General features: G+C 43.7%; 1 protein-coding gene across 1 annotated transcript; it reads right to left on the minus strand.

Moving 5' to 3' along the window:
- Positions 1-298: 298 nt before the first annotated feature.
- On the minus strand, positions 299-5,303 carry LOC109783452 (uncharacterized). Its single transcript, XM_045230562.2, has 8 exons — positions 5,185-5,303; positions 4,886-5,076; positions 4,403-4,483; positions 3,163-4,268; positions 2,586-2,672; positions 2,396-2,503; positions 1,233-1,397; positions 299-1,158 (listed from the first exon to the last, which is right to left on the minus strand). Exons 2-4 carry the CDS (start codon positions 5,074-5,076, stop codon positions 4,235-4,237), a joined length of 306 nt encoding a protein of 101 aa, XP_045086497.2. The 5' UTR covers positions 5,185-5,303; the 3' UTR covers positions 299-1,158; positions 1,233-1,397; positions 2,396-2,503; positions 2,586-2,672; positions 3,163-4,234.
- Between the last annotated feature and the right edge of the window lie 15,745 nt (positions 5,304-21,048).

Raw genomic sequence — 21,048 nt, forward strand, 5'->3', positions numbered from 1 at the left:
GTTGTAATCCTCAACTTGTGCCACTGATGTCTTCATGTCAACGGAAGCCTTCCTGATGATCTAAAAAAGTATAAAGGATATTGAACTGCAGAAGGGCAAGAAGTCAATGTAACAAAAAAAAACTTGACAAAGTGTCCAGCACAGGCCCTTGACCTTCAAAATCCTACCACCACATCCAAACAAATGTAGCATGAACTGATCCCCAACACTGGTTTCTGGTGCCAATTTTCCACAACATGCAACAAGCAGGAAAAATGCGGCAAAAGCAGTATGCAGAATAAACTGCAGAAAAAAAAGATTACCTAAGAACCGAAACTGAAATCCTTTCTATTTCATACTAGAATCAGTGCCTGGCCCTACTTTTACACAAGTTTACACCACAGCACTCAGAACTAGCAGTTACACAGTTCATCGACAAGATAGTAGCCATGCAATTCATAACAAAAGCGTACCATTGCGGGCACAGCTACCTGTGTTTTTCCCCAGACGGGCACTGAAAGAATGCTATTCAGCTGCATCTACACTTGCTGAATGCTCGCAAACCTCTGCATCTAAACTCTATCAAGCCTGCAGTTGCCCTCTACAGCATTTACCATCTCTTTCTAACTTCCTATACAGTAGTCTGCGAATCATTCTCTGTACCAGAGTAACTAACATGACTGATCTTGGCAACCAGCTAAGTAAGGACAAGCCAATCAGGAGCACTGAAGTATATCTCGGCCTCCTCTGACAGCAAACAATGCATGGCCAGTCGACGAGCAGCACCATTGGAATCTTCCGTGATGTGCTGCACTCTGCAACGTGAGAGATGCAGTAATGTCGTCAACTCTTCCATATCTCGGCAGGGAGCATGAGCGCCGCCAAGTAGCAGGTCGACCAGACGGAATAGATGGGACTCCAGCACAATGCTAGTAGGTTGATAGGCCAGAGCAACTTTGATCCCTTCACAACAAGCGGCTGCAAAAAGAACCGTCTCCTCCGTGCTCCGCATCGGAAAACATAACGCGCAGATGAACTGCCACGTTTCCCTCTTGATTAACAACCCTGCAGCACCTGTAGTGCCGTCACCTGCCATCAAACAAGCGACATGGACCCGCAGTTCTTGCTGGCCTACTCCTAATGCAGGTCCCTTTCCTTTGATATCTACTGCGGGCAGCACTGAAATATGACACAGAGGTTCATGCATGTCTACCTTCCAAGCTGGAAATGACAAGCGTTCAGAAAAATCTAACCTTCTCTGTTCTGCATCAGCCCCTGTGGAGTGAGTTGCGCTGGTCCAGGTTGGTGCAGAGATGGTGCTCTCATTGCAGGTGTACCATAGTTGTTCTGCATCAGCTCCTGTGGAGCCATTTGCTGGGATCCCGGTTGGCCCAGGGATAGGTTCGCAAATGCCAGTGCTGGAGAAATATCAAAGGAAGACCCACAAAGCGTTAGATAAAGCATACCTTCTAATACAAATACTGCTGCAATGCAATTGGTTTCATTTTCTTGAAATATGAATTAGAGTATTGCAACAGAAATCACAGAAACAACGTAATCAGTTGCTCAGATATTATTCGATATGATAAAACTTCCATAATTTGCATGGAAGTACACTGCAATATAGAAATGAGAAGAGAGGCAGCAGAGGTGGACATCTGCAGTAGCATCTTATATTCGTCCATATCTGGAACGGAAATATGTTCTACTCCGTATTTGTTAACCAAACTAGAGAAAAACTATCACTGTGTTCCCTTACTGTGAAAACTTGAGTTGGATCCCTTTTAATAATTTGCAATAGTTTTATCCATCTCCTTTTGTATTTCTAACTTCTAAATGGATTGTTTTAAAAAAAAAAAACTTCTAAATGGATTGCCACAAAAGTTCACTGGGCCATGTGGTTTGGCCTCATAGGACTCATCTGCTACTATGGCTTGATCGCGTATTCAACTGGAAAGTAAAGTAGTGTTCTCTGAGCATAGCTCAAAATATGTACAGGTTGAACCTGTCTGAACTGGAGCAATATAAGCATACATCTTAAAATAATGAAGTTGAATAGCGTATTTTGGTGGTAACTAGGTATGTACTTATATTATTGTATTAAGGGAAAAATATACATCATTGTGTTATAAGAATACATGCCCAATGGCTTATAGCCTCTGTTACTTCAGGGAAAAGATATACTAGAAGAATAGCAAGAAGTTGATCTTGGCAATCACAAACATTCCAGGCTACATTGAGAGAGTTGAAACTTCAATCATAAATGCACTAGTGCTCTGTCCAGTATATGTTTTATGAATAAACAAGTAGCCAACACAACATACAATCAAGACAAAAAAAAAAAACTTCTTGGGTGTGGTACCCAAGTCAAACTAATAAACAAATAAGTGACCTATGCAGGGACAACGGTACTAACCAAGAGTAGAATCAGTCCCCCGTTGAGCAAAATCTGAAGTATGAGTTGCCCAGTGAAAAGCAGATGTTCGATTAAGCGGTCTGGCACGTGAGATCAGAAAATTGATCACTACACACATGAGACATAATGATTAGTATAAGGACATCCTTAAGTTATTTTTAGAGTAAGCAAATAGAAAGCATTTACTAACCATCTTCCTGTTGTGGAGAAAGCGTTGCAGTAGGAGTGCTTGAGCTAGAAGCATACAATTGATTAAGCATTGCAGCATTTCTGGGCACTGCACACAGATGATATGATGATAAGTAGAAAGACATTATTCAGACAGAACCAAAACATAGAACTTAGCTAGAGCATACTGCCAGTTTCATCGTACGTGTATATCGACTGCAGAATACTGGATGAATTATGCAAGCGATGCTGTTGCTAACTTTGGTTTCTATTAGCAAATGTTCCTTTTTATTTCAGAAACCCTTTTTTGGTAATACTTGATAGGAGTTAAAGAAACAATTACTTGGAAATATATTGTCACAAAAGATTGTACGCATCAGGCAACAGGCAGGCCTAAATCTTGGGTAAATACGGTAGTAGAAAATTTTAATCCTTGTGACAATCATCTTTATCAGATAGTCGTGCATTTACAGCACAGACAGTATAGTGGAATAATGGTAATCTTGAGAAAAATGATAATAAAACAGGCCAACAACTACATCTATGAGTCATATCATTCAAAAAAGTGCCCAAAAAGAAGATCTGTTGAAGTTGTAAACCTGCATCGAAATTGGATGGATTACCAGATATCTGAGGCGCACAAAGTCTGCAAACAACAGCAAAAATTAGATAGCTCATGTGCAGGGCTGAGCTCACATAATGCCATATTCAGTTAGATCAAACTGCTTTTTTGTCAAATACAAGTGATGAATGGGTCAGGGATAGTCATGCTCCCTCCTGCTTCCTACAGCTTTTCTATTATTAACTACAGTACTGCTTAAATTCCTACCAAATGGCAACATAGAAACAAATATTTATCAAGCCTTCGTCTTGATGATGCTTGTTGTCAGGTTGAAATACTAACTGTAACAGACAAAAAAACTGAATCCTAAGATAGAATATGGTTCTATTAAACTGAAAGGCAGAAACACCATGGGTATTAAGTTGGCATTATTATAATTCCTTCAGGAGAAAAAAAGTAATCCTGCATATAAGCTGGTTTAGAAAAAACAACACCAACCAGGAAGATAAATACTGCTACCAGAAAATATCAGGCCAACAAACTCTTGTTACAACCGTTTTTTTTTGGTGTGTTTTCTCAAAGCAATTTTTTTGTTAATCCTGTACTGTCCATATCCTTTCAACCAAGCAAACCATTGCCGCACTTCCCCACTGCTAAACTGCCAACAAAGCTTGGGACTGGGTCTTCTGTCCAAGGTTTCACCAAATAAGCAACAGTTCTGAAAATAAAACTTTTGACCCTCTAGAAAATCTAAGCAGTGAGGATCAGAGCTTGATACTTCATTTTCTTCCACTTGACCAATATCATTTCACAATGTGATGCGCGCCTTGCCATTTTTCCAGCATAGGAATTTCCAGGAAAAGAGTTAGACATAAAAAGGTGCTCTCTTACAAGACTGAACCAAATCTTTTATGCCCAGAACAGCATTGGATAAAACTTAACAGACTGATTCATTCCAGTTAAGATTGATCTTCTTCGCACTATACGAAAACTCTAAACCAAACCATCTGTTCCAACAGCATGCAAATTCTGTACAGCAGACAATTAACTGAGTGCTTAAGCATGTAAAGGTAATGACTCCAATAGCAACAATTCTGTGCACCATCATACTAAACCAAACCGTTCATTCCACCAGTAACAAATCTGCACATGAGACCAGAAGGAATTAACCAAGTGCTTGAGAACTTAACCATGGAAGCCTAATTACTTAAGCTGCATCAGACTGTGAGCCCATTTCCTTGTGCACAAAACATCGAACAGATTGCGGAAGGACCAACCTGTTAAGCATTGCGTCTGCGTGAGCCCACGCGTACATCGCCCAATACAGGGTCCACGAGCTCTCGTCGGGCCACCAGTTTCTGGAGGGAGGGAGATAAACACATTGCAAGAATCAGTGCAAGAAGATCACCAAATTAGCCCTGGGTGAGAGGTGAAAGAACCATCGCAAAAAACAGAGCAAGAAGCCAAGAACGCGACCAATTAGGACCCAGAGGAAGCGAAAGAACCAGCGCAAAAATCCGAGCAAGAACGCAACCAATTAGTTCCCAGAGGAAGGGAAAGAACCAGTGCGGAAATCAGAGCAAGAACCGCAACCAGAGAAGGGGGGAGAAAGAACAACCGCAAGAATCTGAGCAAGAACGGGACCAATTAGCCCCCGGGGAAACCAATGGAAGAACCATAGCAAGAATCAGAGCAAGGTCGAAATAAACCGCTGCAAGAAGCGAGCCGATTAAGCGGGAGATGGGCAGCGAAAAGCTCACCCCAGCCGCGGCGCCTCGAGAGCCCTCACGGCGAAGCCGACGAGGCGGCATCGCAGGTCCGCGGGCGCTCCGGGGATGGAGTGCACGTAGTTGAAGAGGTCCCGCGGCCGGCGGTTGATGACGAGCGAGAAGACGCGCGCCGGGTCGAGATAGACGCCGTAGGGGGGGACGTGGTCGCCGAGGGAGCCCATCTGCACCGACGCGCGAACCGGGAGCCCGGAGCAAGTCACTAAGCAGGAAATGTGGTAGCGACGGGGGTAGGGCGATGGTAGAGGATGATCTCGACGGAGGGATCTCACCTCGACGGCGGTGGTCGGCGGCGCGAAGGCGAGCGAGCGGGCGGGAAGGTGGGCGGTGGCGGGCGACGGAGGAACGAAATGAGCAAGACCGGGACGGCCGTGTGCCCCGTGCGGGTGAAATACTTTGCGGCGCCGGACGGAAAGGAGGGCGGGCTTGCCTATTTGGGCCCAATCGATTACCAGTGACGGAACACCCAAGTGGGCTCGCACTTTTTTTTTGAGGGGAAAGTGGGCTTGCACTTGCATGAGTGTGATGTCGACACGCCTCCGGCCCGCATTGGTCTACTTTTGAGAGATGTACACAACACCTTCTCGGACGCGGCCCACATCGCCGTCGTGGAATCACATTCTTAGAAGGTGTCTCAACTAATGTACATGCCCTTATAACTCTGGTCGTCGTAACCACATAGCCCTTCATGTTGATGAGTATTTGAATGTTGAGAGAAAGAAGAGAAAAGGAGAAGAATAAAGAAATGAAAAAAAAACTCTGGTTGTCGTATCGACAGTCATCATATCTCATATATGAAAGAAAAACTCTGCGGTAAACACACTAATCTAAGATGATATTGCATTACAAAGTGGTTACACATGTAGAAAAGTTTATTAACGACATTTTTTCACTAAACTGATGACTTTTTACGTTTTGAAAAGAAGCACTAGTTTTCCACCATGAAAATGATGATGCAAAGCACAAAGCACATGCAATATTTAATGAGTCGACTCGTCATCTACGTGTGGTAGTGTAATGGTCCTGCGACCTCATTTTCATCTCATTCCTTCCCACGGATGTCAAGGTCAGGGAGGCCTAATATGGAGTGATTTGATTCGACTCGGTGAGTGTCACGGTGCCCATCTTGAATGTGTGCGTCATCTGACGCGCTCCCTCTCTGTCGTCAAATCTGCATGTTTCTTCTCTTAACGGAGCCACACAACACGGTCCTTCTCCGCCTTTAACGTCTGCCCGACGGCAGTCTCTTTGAAGATTTCACAAGGGCAGGCGGCTGAGGCATATATGGCGTCGCTCATCCCATGCCTCCTTAACAGTGAGGCGATGGGGAGCACATCGTGGCTGATATGAGCTGCGTGGGTGAGCTCTCTCCTGCCCATATGGTATCTGCACGTAGCCGTGCTCGACATCAGATCCAGATCTGGGAACTCGCTGAGGAGGGCAGGATCTTCCAACATGGCCTCCAGCGCATCATGTTGATTCCACTCCTGCTCCTCTAGAGAGGCCTCCTCCTCTACCCGCTCTTCGTCCAGGATTTTCTCCTCCTCCGACAGTGGCACCTAGTCTAGCAGCAGAGGAAGAGGCATGTGACGAGGAGGGAAGTGGAGGTTCTAGGCGGCGATGGTATAAACTATCCAGATAGGGCGATGGCCACTTTATAGCAGCAGGCGGTGGGAAAATATGGAGCATAGAGGGAAATATATGGAGGAAATGGTCGCGGGCAGTTGGCACGCGGTGCCGCCATTAATTGACATGCTTCTCGGTGCCATGGGGCGTCTATCGTCCGAGTCATTGGTGCGGCGAGGAGATGGCCTGTGTAGAACGTTGAGGGAGGTGAAACTTCCCTCCCTGCGCGAGTGGTTGCCGGATGGAGTGCCCTCCTACCCCACACCCCACAACCCCAAATATGGAGGCTAGTGGGATCGATATGGAGTGCCTTCATAAAATATTATGACAATCCGGAGTCGTATGACAACTTTGCTAGAGTGGTATTTTTTGGTCAAAATCGCCATATCAAGAGTTATTATGGAGATCGATCCGATATGATGAAACCGCTAAAGTTGCTCTTAGGATGCTCCATTGCATCTCTCAAAAAAAGAGGAAGGACCCAGGTGGACCTAGAGCAACTTCATTAATTTAGCATCTGAACACAACTGACCCAAAGACCCCAAATTAAGAAATAATACAACTTGGTCCAAACTACGTACAAATGGACCCATGGACTGAGCTTAGCTTAGATGGTCAAGTTCATTGTTGTGGAACTAGCCCATTAGGATTCAAGTCTTAGACTTGACACTGGTGCTCATATTTTGCTGGATTTTCAATGAGTACCAATGCCATTGTTGATGGCGATGGGAATGTCGTCTCACACTAAATGAAAAAAGGAAGCACATGTGCTCACATTGTCGATTCAAGTCTCATTCAGGCTTTTCGGTGATGATCATTCAGTGGGAGACGACGTTCCCATAGACAATGATATGCTTGTGGTGACTTTGTCAATCTCAAGCCTCTCTAAAGGGTCAGCCTTTAGTCAGAAGAGTCAATAGCGAAACAACTCGTGGCCACCAATCAACTACAAAGCCCGAAGACGGTGAGGGATGTCGTAGCTCCACCCCTGCAACATTGTTGATGGTGAGCTCAAGGCGAAGCAGACACACGTGCTCCAGGTCCAACATGCGAGACTCATTCTTGACGAGATGACCGATATTAAGAGGTTGATGAAGGAAATATGCCCTAGAGGCAATAATAAAGTTGTTATTTATATTTCCTTATATCATGATAAATGTTTATTATTCATACTAGAATTGTATTAACCGAAAACTTGATACATGTGTGAATACATAGACAAAACGAAGTGTCCGAGTATGCCTCTATTTGACTAGCTTGTTAATCAAACATGGTTAAGTTTCCTAAACCATAGACATGTGTTGTCATTTGATGAACGGGATCACATCATTAGGAGAATGATGTGATGGACAAGACCCATCCGTTAGCTTAGCATAATGATCGTTAAGTTTTATTGCTACTGCTTTCTTCATGACCTATACATATTCCTCTGACTATGAGATTATGCAACTCCTGAATACTGGAGGAACACCTTGTGTGCTATCAAACGTCACAATGTAACTGGGTGATTATAAAGATGCTCTACAGGTGTCTCCGAAGGTGTTTGTTGGGTTGGCATAGATCAAGATTAAGATTTGTCACTCCGAGTATCGGAGAGGTATCTCTGGGCCCTCTCGGTAATGCACATCACTATAAGCCTTGCAAGCAATGTGACTAATGAGTTAGTTGCGGGATGATGCATTATGGAACGAGTAAAAAGACTTGCCGGTAACGAGATTGAACTAGGTATGATGATACCGACGATCGAATCTCGGACAAGTAACATACCGATGCCAAAGGGAATAATGTATGTTGTTATTGCGGTTTGACCGATAAAGATCTTCGTAGAATATGTAGGAACCAATATGAGCATCCAGGTTCCGCTATTGGTTATTGACCGGAGATGTGTCTCAGTCATGTCTACATAGTTCTTGAACCCGTACGGTCCGCACGCTTAACGTTCGATGATGATTTGTATTATGAGTTATGTGTTTTGGTGACCGAAGTTTGTTCGGAGTCCCGGATGAGATCACATACATGACAAGGAGTCTCGAAATGGTCGAGAGGTAAAGATTGAATATTGGAAGGTAGTATTCGGACACCGGAAGGGTTCCGGAGTGTATCGGATACATACCGGAGTACCAGAGGGGTTACCGGAACCCCCCGGGGAAACATATGGGCCATATGGACCATATGAGGGAGGCTAACCAGCCCACAAGGGGCTGGTGCGCCCCCCACAAGGGAGGAGGCCGAATTGGACTAGGGAAGGGGGCGCCATCCCCTTTCCTTCTCCTACTCCCTCTCCTTCCCCTTTTCCCCCTCCGGTGGAAGGAAAAAAAAGGGGGGCCGAATCCTACTAAGACTGGAGTCCTAGTAGGACTCCCCTCTTCTTGGCGCACCCCTTGTGGCCGGCCTCCTCCCCTCCTCCCTTATATACGGGGGCAAGGGGGCACCCCAAAGCACAACAGTTGTTCTCTTAGCCGTGTGCGGTGCCCCCCTCCATAGTTTACTTCTCCGTTCATAGCGTCGTAGTGCTTAAGTAAAGCCCTGCGTGGATCACATCACCATCACCATCACCACGCCGTCGTGCCGACGGAACTCTCCCTCGACCCTCTGCTGGATCAAGAGTTCAAGGGACGTCATCAAGCTGAACGTGTGTTGAACACGGAGGTGCCATACGTTCGGTACTAAGATCGGTTGGATCGTGAAGACGTTCGACTACATCAACCGCGTTAATCTAACGCTTCCGCTTTCGGTCTATGAGGGTACGTGGACAGACTCTCCCCCTCTCGTTGCTATGCATCTCCTAGATAGATCTTGTGTGATCATAGGAATTTTTTTGAAATTGCATGCTACGTTACCCAACAGTGGCATCCGAGCCAGGTTTATGCGTAGATGATATGCACGAGTAGAACACAAAGAGTTGTGGGCGATAATAGTCATACTGCTTACCACCAACGTCTTACTTTGATTCGGCGGTATTGTTGGATGAAGTGGCCCGGACCAACATTACATGACCACGTTCATGAGACTGGTTCTAACGACGTGCTTTGCACACAGGTGGCTGGCGGGTGTCTGTTTCTCCAACTTTAGTTGAATCGAGTTTGACTACGGCCGGTACTTGTTGAAGGTTAAAATAGCACACTTGATTAAAAATCGTTGTGGTTTTTGATGCGTAGGTAAGAACGGTTCTTGATAGAAGCCCGTAGCAGCCACATAAAACTTGCAACAACAAAGTAGAGGACGTCTAAATTATTTTTGCAGGGCATGTTGTGATGTGATATGGTCAAGACGTGATGAGATATAAATTGTTGTATGAGATGATCATGTTTTGTAAAAGTTATCGGCAACTGACAGGAGCCTTATGGTTGTCGCTTTATTGTATGAAATGCAATCACCATGTAATTGCTTTACTTTATCACTAAGCAATAGCGATAGTCGTAGAAGCAATAGTTGGCGAGACGACAACGCCGCTACGATGGAGATCAAGGTGTCAAGCCGGTGACGATGGAGATCATGACGGTGCTTTGGAGATGGAGATCAAAGGCACAAGATGATGATGGCCATATCATGTCACATATTTTGATTGCATGTGATGTTTATCTTTTATGCATCTTATTTTGCTTAGTACGGCGGTAGCATTATAAGATGATCCCTCACTAAATTTCAAGGTACAAGTGTTCTCCCTAAGTATGCACCGTTGCTACAGTTCGTCGTGCCGAGACACCACACGATGATCGGGTGTGATAAGCTCTACGTTCACATACAACGGGTTATGATACTCGGGTTAAACTTGACGAGCCTAGCATATGCAGATATGGTCTCGGAACACTGAGACCGAAAGGTCGAACGTGAATCATATAGTAGATATGATCAACATAGTGATGTTCACCATTGAAAACTACTCCATCTCACGTGATGATCGAACATGGTTTAGTTAATATGGATCACGTGATCATTTAGATGACTAGAGGGATGTCTATCTAAGTGGGAGTTCTTAAGTAATATGATTAACTGAACTTTAATTTATCATGAACTTAGTCCTGATAGTATTTGCAAATTATGTTGTAGAACAATAGCTCGCATTATAGCTCCCCGTTTATTTTTGATATGTTCCTAGAGTTGAAAGATGATAGTAGCAATGATGCAGACTGGATCCGTGATCTGAGGATTATCCTCATCGCTGCATAGAAGAATTATGTCCTTGATGCACCACTAGGTGACGGACCTTTTGCAGGAGCAGATGCAGACGTTATGAACGTTTGGCAAGCTCGGTATGATGACTACTTGATAGTTTAGTGCGCCATGCTTTACGGCTTAGAACTGGGACTTCGAAAATGTTTTGAACGCCACGGAGCATATAAAATGTTCCAAGAGCTGAAATTGGTATTTCAGACTCATGCCCAAGTCGAGAGGTATGAGACCTCTAACAAGTACTTTGCCTACAAGATGGAGGAGAATAGCTCAACCAGTGAGCATGTGTTCAGAATGTCTGAGTACTACAATCGCTTGAATCAAGTGGGAGTTAATCTTCCAGATAAAATAGTGATTGACAGAGTTCTCTAGTCACTATCACCAAGTTACTGGAACTTCGTGATGAACTATAATATGCAAGGGATGACGAAAACAATTCCCGAGCTCTTTGCGATGCTAAAAGTGGCGAAGGTAGAAGTCAAGAAAGAACATCAAGTGTTATGGTTAACAAGACCACTAGTTTCAAGAAAAGGGGCAAAGGAAAAGAAAGGGAACTTCAAAGAATGGCAAGCAAGTTGCCACTCCCGTGAAGAAATCCAAAGCTAGACCTAAGCCTGAAACTGAGTGCTTCTACTGCAAAGGGAATGGTCACTGGAAGCGGAACTACCCCAAATACTTGGCGGATAAGAAGGATGGCAAAGTGAAAGGTATATTTGATATACATGTTATTGATGTGTACTTTACTAGTGTTCATAGTAACCCCAGGGTATTTGATACCGGTTCAGTTGCTAAGATTAGTAACTCGAAACAGGAGTTACAAAATGAACAGAGACTAGTTGAGGGCGAGGCAACGATGTATGTTGGAAGTGATTCCAAGGTTGATAAGATCACCGTCGCATACTCCCTCTACCTTCGGGATTAGTGTTGAACCTAAATAAATGTTATTTGGTGTTTGCATTGAGCATGAATATGATTGGATCATGTTTATTGCAATACGATTATTCATTTAAGTCGGAGAATTATTGTTCTGTTTACATGAATAAAACCTTCAATGGTCATACACCCAATGTGAATGGTTTGTTGAATCTCGATCGTGGTTATACACATATTCATAATATTGAAGCCAAAAAAAATGCAAAGTTAATAATGATAGTGCAACTTATTTGTGGCACTGCCGTTTAGGTCATATTGGTGTAAAGCGCATGAAGAAACTCCATGCTGATGGGCTTTTGGAATCACTTGATTATGAATCACTTGATGCTTGCGAACCATGCCTCGTGGGAAAGATGACTAAAACTCCGTTCTCCAGAACAATGGAGCGAGCCACTGACTTATTGGAAATAGTACATACTGACGTATGCGGTCCGATGAGTGTTGAGGCTCGCGGCGGGATTCATTATTTTCTAACCTTCACAGTTGATTTGAGCAGATATGGGTATATCTAATTAATGAAACACAAAGTCTGAATCTTTTTGAAAAGTTCAAAGAATTTTAGAGTGAAGTGGAGAATCATCGTAACAAGAAATAAAGTTTCTGTGATCTGATCACAGAGGCAAATATTTGAGTTACGAGTTTTGGCCTTCATTTAAAACAATGTGGAATAGTTTCACAACTCACGCCATCTGGAACACCACAGCGTAATGGTGTGTCCGAACGTCGTAACCGTACTTTATTAGATATGGTGCGATCTATGATGCCTCTTACCGATTTACCGCTATCGTTTTGGGGGTTATGCATTAGAGACAACTGCATTCACGTTAAATAGGGCACCGTCTAAATCTGTTGAGGCGACACCGTATGAACTATGGTTTGGCAAGAAACCATAGTTGTCGTTTCTTAAAGTTTGGGGTTGCGATGCTTATGTGAAAAAGCTTCAACCTGATAAACTCGAACCCAAATCGTAGAAGTGCGTCTTCATAGGATACCCAAAAGAAACTGTTGGTACACCTTCTATCACAGATCCGAAGGCAAGATTTTTGCAGCTAAAGATGGATCCTTTCTAGAGAAGGAGTTTCTCTCGAAAGAAGTGAGTGGGAGGAAAGTAGAACTTGATGAGGTAGTTGTACCTTCTCTCGAATTGGAAAGTAGTTCATCACAAAAATCAGTTCTAGTGATGCCTACACCAGTTAGTGAGGAAGCTAATGATGATGATCATGAAACTTCAGATCAAATTACTACCGTACCTCATAGGTCAACCAGAGTACGTTCCACACGAGAGTGGTACGGTAATCCGGTTCTGGAAGTCATGTTACTAGACCATGACAAACCTATGAACTATGAGGAAGCGATGATGAGCCCAGATTCCGATAAATGACTTGAGGCCATGAAATCTGAGATAGGATCCATGTATGAGAAAAAAGTATGGACTTTGATTGACTTGCCCAATGATCGGCGAGCCATTGAAAATAAATGGATCTTCAAGAGGAAGACGGACGTTGATAGTAGTATTACTATCTACAAAGCTCGAATTGTCGCAAAAGGTTTTCGACATGTTCAAGGTGTTGACTACGATGAGATTTTCTCACTAGTAGCGATGCTTAAGTCTGTCCAAATCATGTTAGCAATTGCCGCATTTTAAGAAATCTGGCAAATGGATGTCAAAACTACATTCCTCAATGGATATCTTAAAGAAGAGTTGTATACGATGCAACCAAAAGGTTTTGTCGATCCTAAAGGTACTAACAAAGTGTGCAAGCTCCAGCGATCAATTTATGGACTGGTGCAAGCATCTCGGAGTTGGAATATACGCTTTGATGTGGTGATCAAAACATATGGTTTTATACAGATTTTCAGAGAAGCCTGTATTTACAAGAAAGTGAGTGGGAGCTCTGTAGCATTTCTGATATTATATGTGGATGACATATTGTTGATCAGGAATGCTATAGAATTTCTGGATAGCATAAAAGGATACTTGAATAAGATTTTTTTAATAAAAGATCTCGGTGAAGCTGCTTATATATTGAGCATCAAGATCTATAGAGATAAATCAAGAGGCTTGATAGGACTTTCACAAAGCACATACCTTGACAAGATTTTGAAGGAGTTCAAAATGGATCAGTCTAAGAAAGGGTTCTTACCTGTGTTACAAGGTGTGAAATTGAGTAAAGACTCAAAACCCGACCACGGCAGAATATAGAGAGAATGAAAGTCATTCCCTGTGCCTCAGCCATAGGTTCTATAAATTATGCTATGCTGTCGTGGAATTGTCACGGCAGATGTCCTAGTGTGAGGACTTAGTCGTGGAGCCATCGCACTAGGTTAGCTTAAAGGGGTTAAACGGGACAAAGGACACAGGAGTTTATACTGGGGGGTCCCCTTGCGGTGAAGGTAAAGGTGAAGGAAATATGCCCTAGAGGCAATAATAAAGTTATTATTTATTTCCTCATATCATGATAGATGTTTATTATTCATGCTAGAATTGTATTAACCGGAAACTTAGTACATGTGTGAATACATAGACAAACAGAGTGTCCCTAGTATGCCTCTACTTGACTAGCTCGTTAACTAAAGATGGTTCTGTTTCCTAATCATAGACATGAGTTGTCATTTGATTAACGGGATCACATCATTAGGAGAATGATGAGATTGACTTGACCCATTCCGTTAGCTTAGCACTTGATCGTGTAGTATGTCGCTATTGCTTTCTTCATGACTTATATATGTTCCTATGACTATGAGATTATGCAACTCCCGTTTACCGGAGGAACACTTTGTGTGCTACCAAACGTCACAACGTAAATGGGTGATTATAAAGGTGCTCTACAGGTGTCTCCGAAGGTATTTGTTGAGTTGGCGTATATCGAGATTAGGATTTGTCACTCCGATTGTCGGAGAGGTATCTCCGGGCCCACTCGGTAATACACATCACTATAAGCCTTTCAAGCATTGCAACTAATGAGTTAGTTGCGAAATGATGTATTACGGAACGAGTAAAGAGACTTGTCGGTAACGAGATTGAACTAGGTATTGAGATATCGACGATCGAATCTCGGGCAAGTAACATACCGATGACAAAGGGAACAACGTATGTTGTTACGCGGTTTGATCGATAAAGATCTTCGTAGAATATGTGGGAGCCAATATGAGCATCCAGGTTCCGCTATTGGTTATTGACCGGAGACGTGTCTCGGTCATGTCTACATAGTTCTCGAACCCGTAGGGTCCGCACGCTTAAAGTTCGGTGACGATCAGTATTATGAGTTTTTGTGTTTTGATGTACCGAAGGTAGTTCGGAGTCCCGGATATGATCATGGACATGACGAGGAGTCTCAAAATGGTCGAGACGTAAAGATCAATATATTGGACGACTATATTCGGACACCGGAAGTGTTCCGGGTGGTTTCGGAGAAAACCGGAGTGCCGGAGGGTTACCGGAACCCCCCGGGAGAAATAATGGGCCTTATGGGCCTTAGTGGAGAGAGAGAGGGCTGGCCTAGGGCATGCCGTGCGCCCCTCCCCCTCTGGTCCGAATTGGACTAGGAGAGGGGGGCGGCGCCCCCCTTTCCTTCTCCCTCTCCCCTTCCTAGTAGGAGTAGGAAAGAGGGGAGTCCTAGTCCTACTAGGAGGAGGACTCCTCCTCCTGGCGCGCCATAGAGGGCCGGCCGGCCTCCCCCTTGCTCCTTTATATACAGGGGCAGGGGGGCACCTCTAGACACACAAGTTGATCAGTTGATCTCTCCCAACCGTGTGCGGTGCCCCCCCTCCACCATAATCCACCTCGATCATATCGTAGCGGTGCTTAGGCGAAGCCCTGCGTCGGTAGCATCATCATCACTGTCATCACGCCGTCGTGCTGACGGAACTCTCCCTCGAAGCTCTGCTGGATCGGAGTTCGTGGGACGTTATTGAGCTGAACGTGTGCTGAACTCGGAGGTGCCGTGTGTTCGGTACTTGGATCGGTCGGATCGTGAAGACGTACGACTACATCAACCGCGTTGTCATAACGCTTCCGCTTTCGGTCTACGAGGGTACGTGGACACACTCTCCCCTCTCGTTGCTATGCATCACCATGATCCTGTGTGTGCGTAGGATTTTTTTTGAAATTACTACGTTCCCCAACAGTGGCATCCGAGCCTGGTTTTATGCGTTGATGTTATTTGCATGAGTAGAACACAAGTGAGTTGTGGGCGATACAAGTCATACTGCTTACCAGCATGTCACACTTTGGTTCGGCGGTATTGTTGGATGAAGCGGCCCGGACCGACATTATGCGTACGCTTACGCGAGACTGGTTCTACCGACGTGCTTTGCACACAGGTGGCTGGCGGGTGTCAGTTTCTCCAATTTTAGTTGAACCGAGTGTGGCTACGCCTGGTCCTTGAGAAGGTTAAAACAACACTAACTTGACGAACTATCGTTGTGGTTTTGATGCGTAGGTAAGAACGGTTCTTGCTCAGCCCGTAGCAGCCACGTAAAACTTGCAACAATAAAGTAGAGGACGTCTAACTTGTTTTTGCAGGGCATGTTGTGATGTGATATGGTCAAGACATGATGCTATATTTTATTGTATGAGATGATCATGTTTTGTAACCGAGTTATCGGCAACTGGCAGGAGCCATATGGTTGTCGCTTTATTGTATGCAATGCAATCGCCCTGTAATTTCTTTACTTTATCACTAAGCGGTAGCGATAGTCATAGAAGCAATAGTTGGCGAGACGACAACGATGCTATAATGGAGATCAAGGTGTCGCGCCGGTGACGATGGTGATCATGACGGTGCTTCGGAGATGGAGATCACAAGCACAAGATGATGATGGCCATATCATATCACTTATATTGATTGCATGTGATGTTTATCCTTTATGCATCTTATTTTGCTTTGATTGACGGTAGCATTATAAGATGATCTCTCACTAAATTTCAAGGTAAAAGTGTTCTCCCTGAGTATGCACCGTTGCCAAAGTTCGTCGTGCTGAGACACCACGTGATGATCGGGTGTGATAAGCTCAACGTTCATCTACAACGGGTGCAAGTGAGTTTTGCACACGCAGAATACTCGGGTTAAACTTGACGAGCCTAGCATATGCAGATATGGCCTCGAAACACTGAGACCTAAAGGTCGAGCGTGAATCATATAGTAGATATGATCAACATAGTGATGTTCACCATTGAAAACTACTCCATTTCACGTGATGATCGGTTATGGTTTAGTTGATTTGGATCACGTGATCACTTAGATGATTAGAGGGATGTCTATCTAAGTGGGAGTTCTTAAGTAATATGATTAATTGAACTTAAATTTATCATGAACTTAGTACCTGATAGTATTTTGCTTGTCTATGTTATTGTAGATAGATGGCCCGTGCTGTTGTTCCGTTGAATTTTAATGCGTTCCTTGAGAAAGCTAAGTTGAAAGATGATGGTAGCAATCACACGGACTGGGTCCGTAACTTGAGGATTATCCTCATTGCTGCACAGAAGAATTACGTCCTGGAAGCACCGCTAGGTGCCAAACCTGCTGCAGGAGCAACACCAGATGTTATGAACGTCTGGCAGAGCAAAGCTGATGACTACTCGATAGTTCAGTGTGCCATGCTTTACGGCTTAGAACCGGGACTTCAGCGACGTTTTGAACGCCATGGATCATATGAGATGTTCCAGGAGTTGAAGTTAATATTTCAAGCAAATGCCCGGATTGAGAGATATGAAGTCTCCAATAAGTTCTACAACTACAAGATGGAGGAGAATAGTTCTGTCAGTGAGCATATACTCAGAATGTCTGGGTATAACAATCACTTGATTCAACTGGGAGTTAATCTTCCGGATGATAGTGTCATTGACAGAATTCTTCAATCACTGCCACCAAGCTACAAGAGCTTCGTGATGAACTATAATATGCAAGGGATGGATAAGACAATTCCCGAGCTCTTTGCAATGCTAAAGGCTGCGGAGGTAGAAATCAAGAAGGAGCATCAAGTGTTGATGGTCAACAAGACCACCAGTTTCAAGAAAAAGGGCAAAGGGAAGAAGAAGGGGAACTTCAAGAAGAACATGAAACAAGTTGTTGCTCAAGAGAAGAAACCCAAGTCTGGACCTAAGCTTGAGACTGAGTGCTTCTACTGCAAGCAGACTGGTCACTGGAAGCGGACCTGCCCCAAGTATTTGGCGGATAAGAAGGATGGCAAGGTGAACAAAGGTATATGTGATATACATGTTATTGATGTGTACCTTACTACAGCTCGTAGTATCACCTGGGTATTTGATACTGGTTCTGTTGCTAATATTTGCAACTCAAAACAGGGACTACGGATTAAGCGAAGACTGGCTAAGGACGAGGTGACGATGCGCGTGGGAAATAGTTCCAAAGTCGATGTGATCGCCGTCGGCACGCTACCTCTACATCTACCTTCGGGATTAGTTCCAGACCTAAATAATTGTTATTTGGTGCCAGCGTTGAGCATGAACATTATATCTGGATCTTGTTTGATGCGAGACGATTATTCATTTAAATATGAGAATAATGGTTGTTCTATTTATATGAGTAATATCTTTTATGGTGATGCACCCTTGAAGAGTGGTCTATTTGTGTTAAATCTCGATAGTAGTGACACACATATTCATAATGTTGAAGCCAAAAGATGCAGAGTTGATAATGATAGTGCAACTTATTTGTGGCACTGCCGTTTGGGTCATATTGGTGTAAAGCGCATGAAGAAACTCCATACTGATGGACTTTTGGAATCACTTGATTATGAATCACTTGGTACTTGCGAACCATGCCTCATGGGCAAGATGACTAAAACGCCGTTCTCCGGAACTATGGAGCGAGCAACAGATTTATTGGAAATCATACATACTGATGTATGTGGTCCGATGAATATTGAGGCTCGCGGCGGGTATCGTTATTTTCTCACCTTCACAGATGATTTGAGCAGATATGGGTATATCTACTTAATGAAACATAAGTCTGAAACATTTGAAAGGTTCAAAGAATTTCAGAGTGAAGTGGAAAATCATCATAACAAGAAAATAAAGTTTCTACGATCTGATCGTGGAGGAGAATATTTGAGTTACGAGTTTGGTCTACATTTGAAACAATGCGGAATAGTTTCGCAACTCACGCCACCCGGAACACCACATCGTAATGGTGTGTCCGAACATCGTAATCGTACTTTACTAGATATGGTGCGATCTATGATGTCTCTTACTGATTTACCGCTATCGTTTTGGTGCTATGCTTTAGAGACGGCTGCATTCATGTTAAATAGGGCACCATCGAAATCCGTTGAGATGACACCTTATGAACTATGGTTTGGCAAGAAACCAAAGTTGTCGTTTCTTAAAGTTTGGGGCTGCGATGCTTATGTGAAAAAGCTTCAACCTGATAAGCGCGAACCCAAATTGTAGAAATGTGTCTTCATAGGATACCCAAAGGAAACTGTTGGGTACACCTTCTATCACAGATCCGAAGGCAAGACATTCGTTGCTAAGAATGGATCCTTTCTAGAGAAGGAGTTTCTCTCGAAAGAAGTGAGTGGGAGGAAAGTAGAACTTGATGAGGTTAATGTACCTGCTCCCTTATAAGAAAGTAGTTCATCACAGAAACCGGTTCCTGTGACACCTACACCAATTAGTGAGGAAGCTAATGATGATGATCATAAAACTTTAGATCAAGTTACTACCGAACCTCGTAGGTCGACCAGAGTAAGATCCGCACCAGAGTGGCACGGTAATCCTGTTCTGGAGGTCATGTTACTAGACCATGACGAACCTACGAACTATGAGGAAGCGATGATGAGCCCAGATTCCGCAAAATGGCTTGAGGCCATGAAATCTGAGATGGGATCCATGTGTGAGAACAAAGTATGGACTTTGGTTGACTTGCCGAATGATCGACAAGCCATCAAAAATAAATGGATCTTCAAGAAGAAGACAGACGTTGATTGTAATGTTACTGTCTACAAAGCTCGACTTGTTGCGAAAGGTTTTCGACAAGTTCAAGGAGTTGACTATGATGAGACCTTCTCACCCGTAGCGATGCTTAAGTCCGTCCGAATCATGTTAGCAATTGCCGCATTTTATGATTATGAAATTTGGCAAATGGATGTAAAGACTGCATTCCTGAATGGATTTCTAGAAGAAGAGTTGTATATGATGCAACCTGAAGGTTTTATCGATCCAAAAGGTGCTAACAAAGTGTGCAAGCTCCAGCGATCCATTTATGGACTGGTGCAAGCCTCTCGGAGCTGGAATAAACGTTTTGATAGTGTGATCAAAGCATATGGTTTTATACAGACTTTTGGAGAAGCCTGTATTTACAAGAAAGTGAGTGGGAGCTCTGTAGCATTTCTAATCTTATATGTGGATGACATATTGTTGATTGGAAATGATAGAATTTCTGGATAGCATAAAAGGATACTTGAATAAGAGTTTTTCAATGAAGGACCTCAGTGAAGCTGCTTACATATTGGGCATCAAGATCTATAGAGATAGATCAAGATGCTTAATTGGACTTTCACAAAGCACATACCTTGACAAAGTGTTGAAGAAGTTCAAAATGGATCAGGCAAAGAAAGGGTTCTTACCTGTGTTACAAGGTGTGAAGTTGAGTAAGACTCAATGCCCGACCACTGCAGAAGATAGAGAGAAAATGAAAGATGTTCCCTATGCTTCGGCCATAGGCTCTATCATGTAAGCAATGCTATGTACCAGACCTGATGTGTGCCTTGCTATTAGTTTAGCAGGGAGGTACCAAAGTAATCCAGGAGTGGATCACTGGACAGCGGTCAAGAACATCCTGAAATACCTGAAAAGGACTAAGGATATGTTTCTCATTTATGGAGGTGACAAAGAGCTCATCGTAAATGGTTACGTTGATGCAAGCTTTGACACTGATCCAGACGATTCTAAATCGCAAACCGGATACGTGTTTATATTGAACGGTGGAGCTGTCAGTTGGAGCAGTTCTAAACAAAGCGTCGTGGCGGGATCTACGTGTGAAGCAGAGTACATTGCTGCTTCGGAAGCAGTAAATGAAGGAGTCTGGATGAAGGAGTTCATATCCGATCTAGGTGTCATACCTAGTGCATTGGGTCCAATGAAAATCTTTTGTGACAATACTGGTGCAATTGCCTTGGCAAAGGAATCCAGATTTCACAAGAGAACCAAGCACATCAAGAGACGCTTCAACTCCATCCGGGATCAAGTCCAGGTGGGAGACATAGAGATTTAAAAAATACATACGGATCCGAATGTTGCAGACCCGTTGACTAAGCCTCTTCCACGAGCAAAACATGATCAGCACCAAGGCTCCATGGGTGTTAGAATCATTACTGTGTAATCTAGATTATTGACTCTAGTGCAAGTGGGAGACTGAAGGAAATATGCCCTAGAGGCA

Source organism: Aegilops tauschii, chromosome 7 (genome assembly GCF_002575655.3).
Source record: "Aegilops tauschii subsp. strangulata cultivar AL8/78 chromosome 7, Aet v6.0, whole genome shotgun sequence".
Classification (NCBI taxonomy): domain Eukaryota; kingdom Viridiplantae; phylum Streptophyta; class Magnoliopsida; order Poales; family Poaceae; genus Aegilops; species Aegilops tauschii.

What these genes read in the sequence shown, in the direction of transcription:
- LOC109783452 (XM_045230562.2), bottom strand. Translation starts at nt 5,076, where the DNA reads ATGGGCTCCCTCGGCGACCACGTCCCCCCCTACGGCGTCTATCTCGAC. An exon ending in CTCGAGGCGCCGCGGCTGGG is followed by an intron (nt 4,484 to 4,885) that starts GTGAGCTTTTCG and finishes CCCTCCCTCCAG; the next exon opens with AAACTGGTGGCCCGACGAGA. An exon ending in GCAGACGCAATGCTTAACAG is followed by an intron (nt 4,269 to 4,402) that starts GTTGGTCCTTCC and finishes TCTCATGTGCAG; the next exon opens with ATTTGTTACTGGTGGAATGA.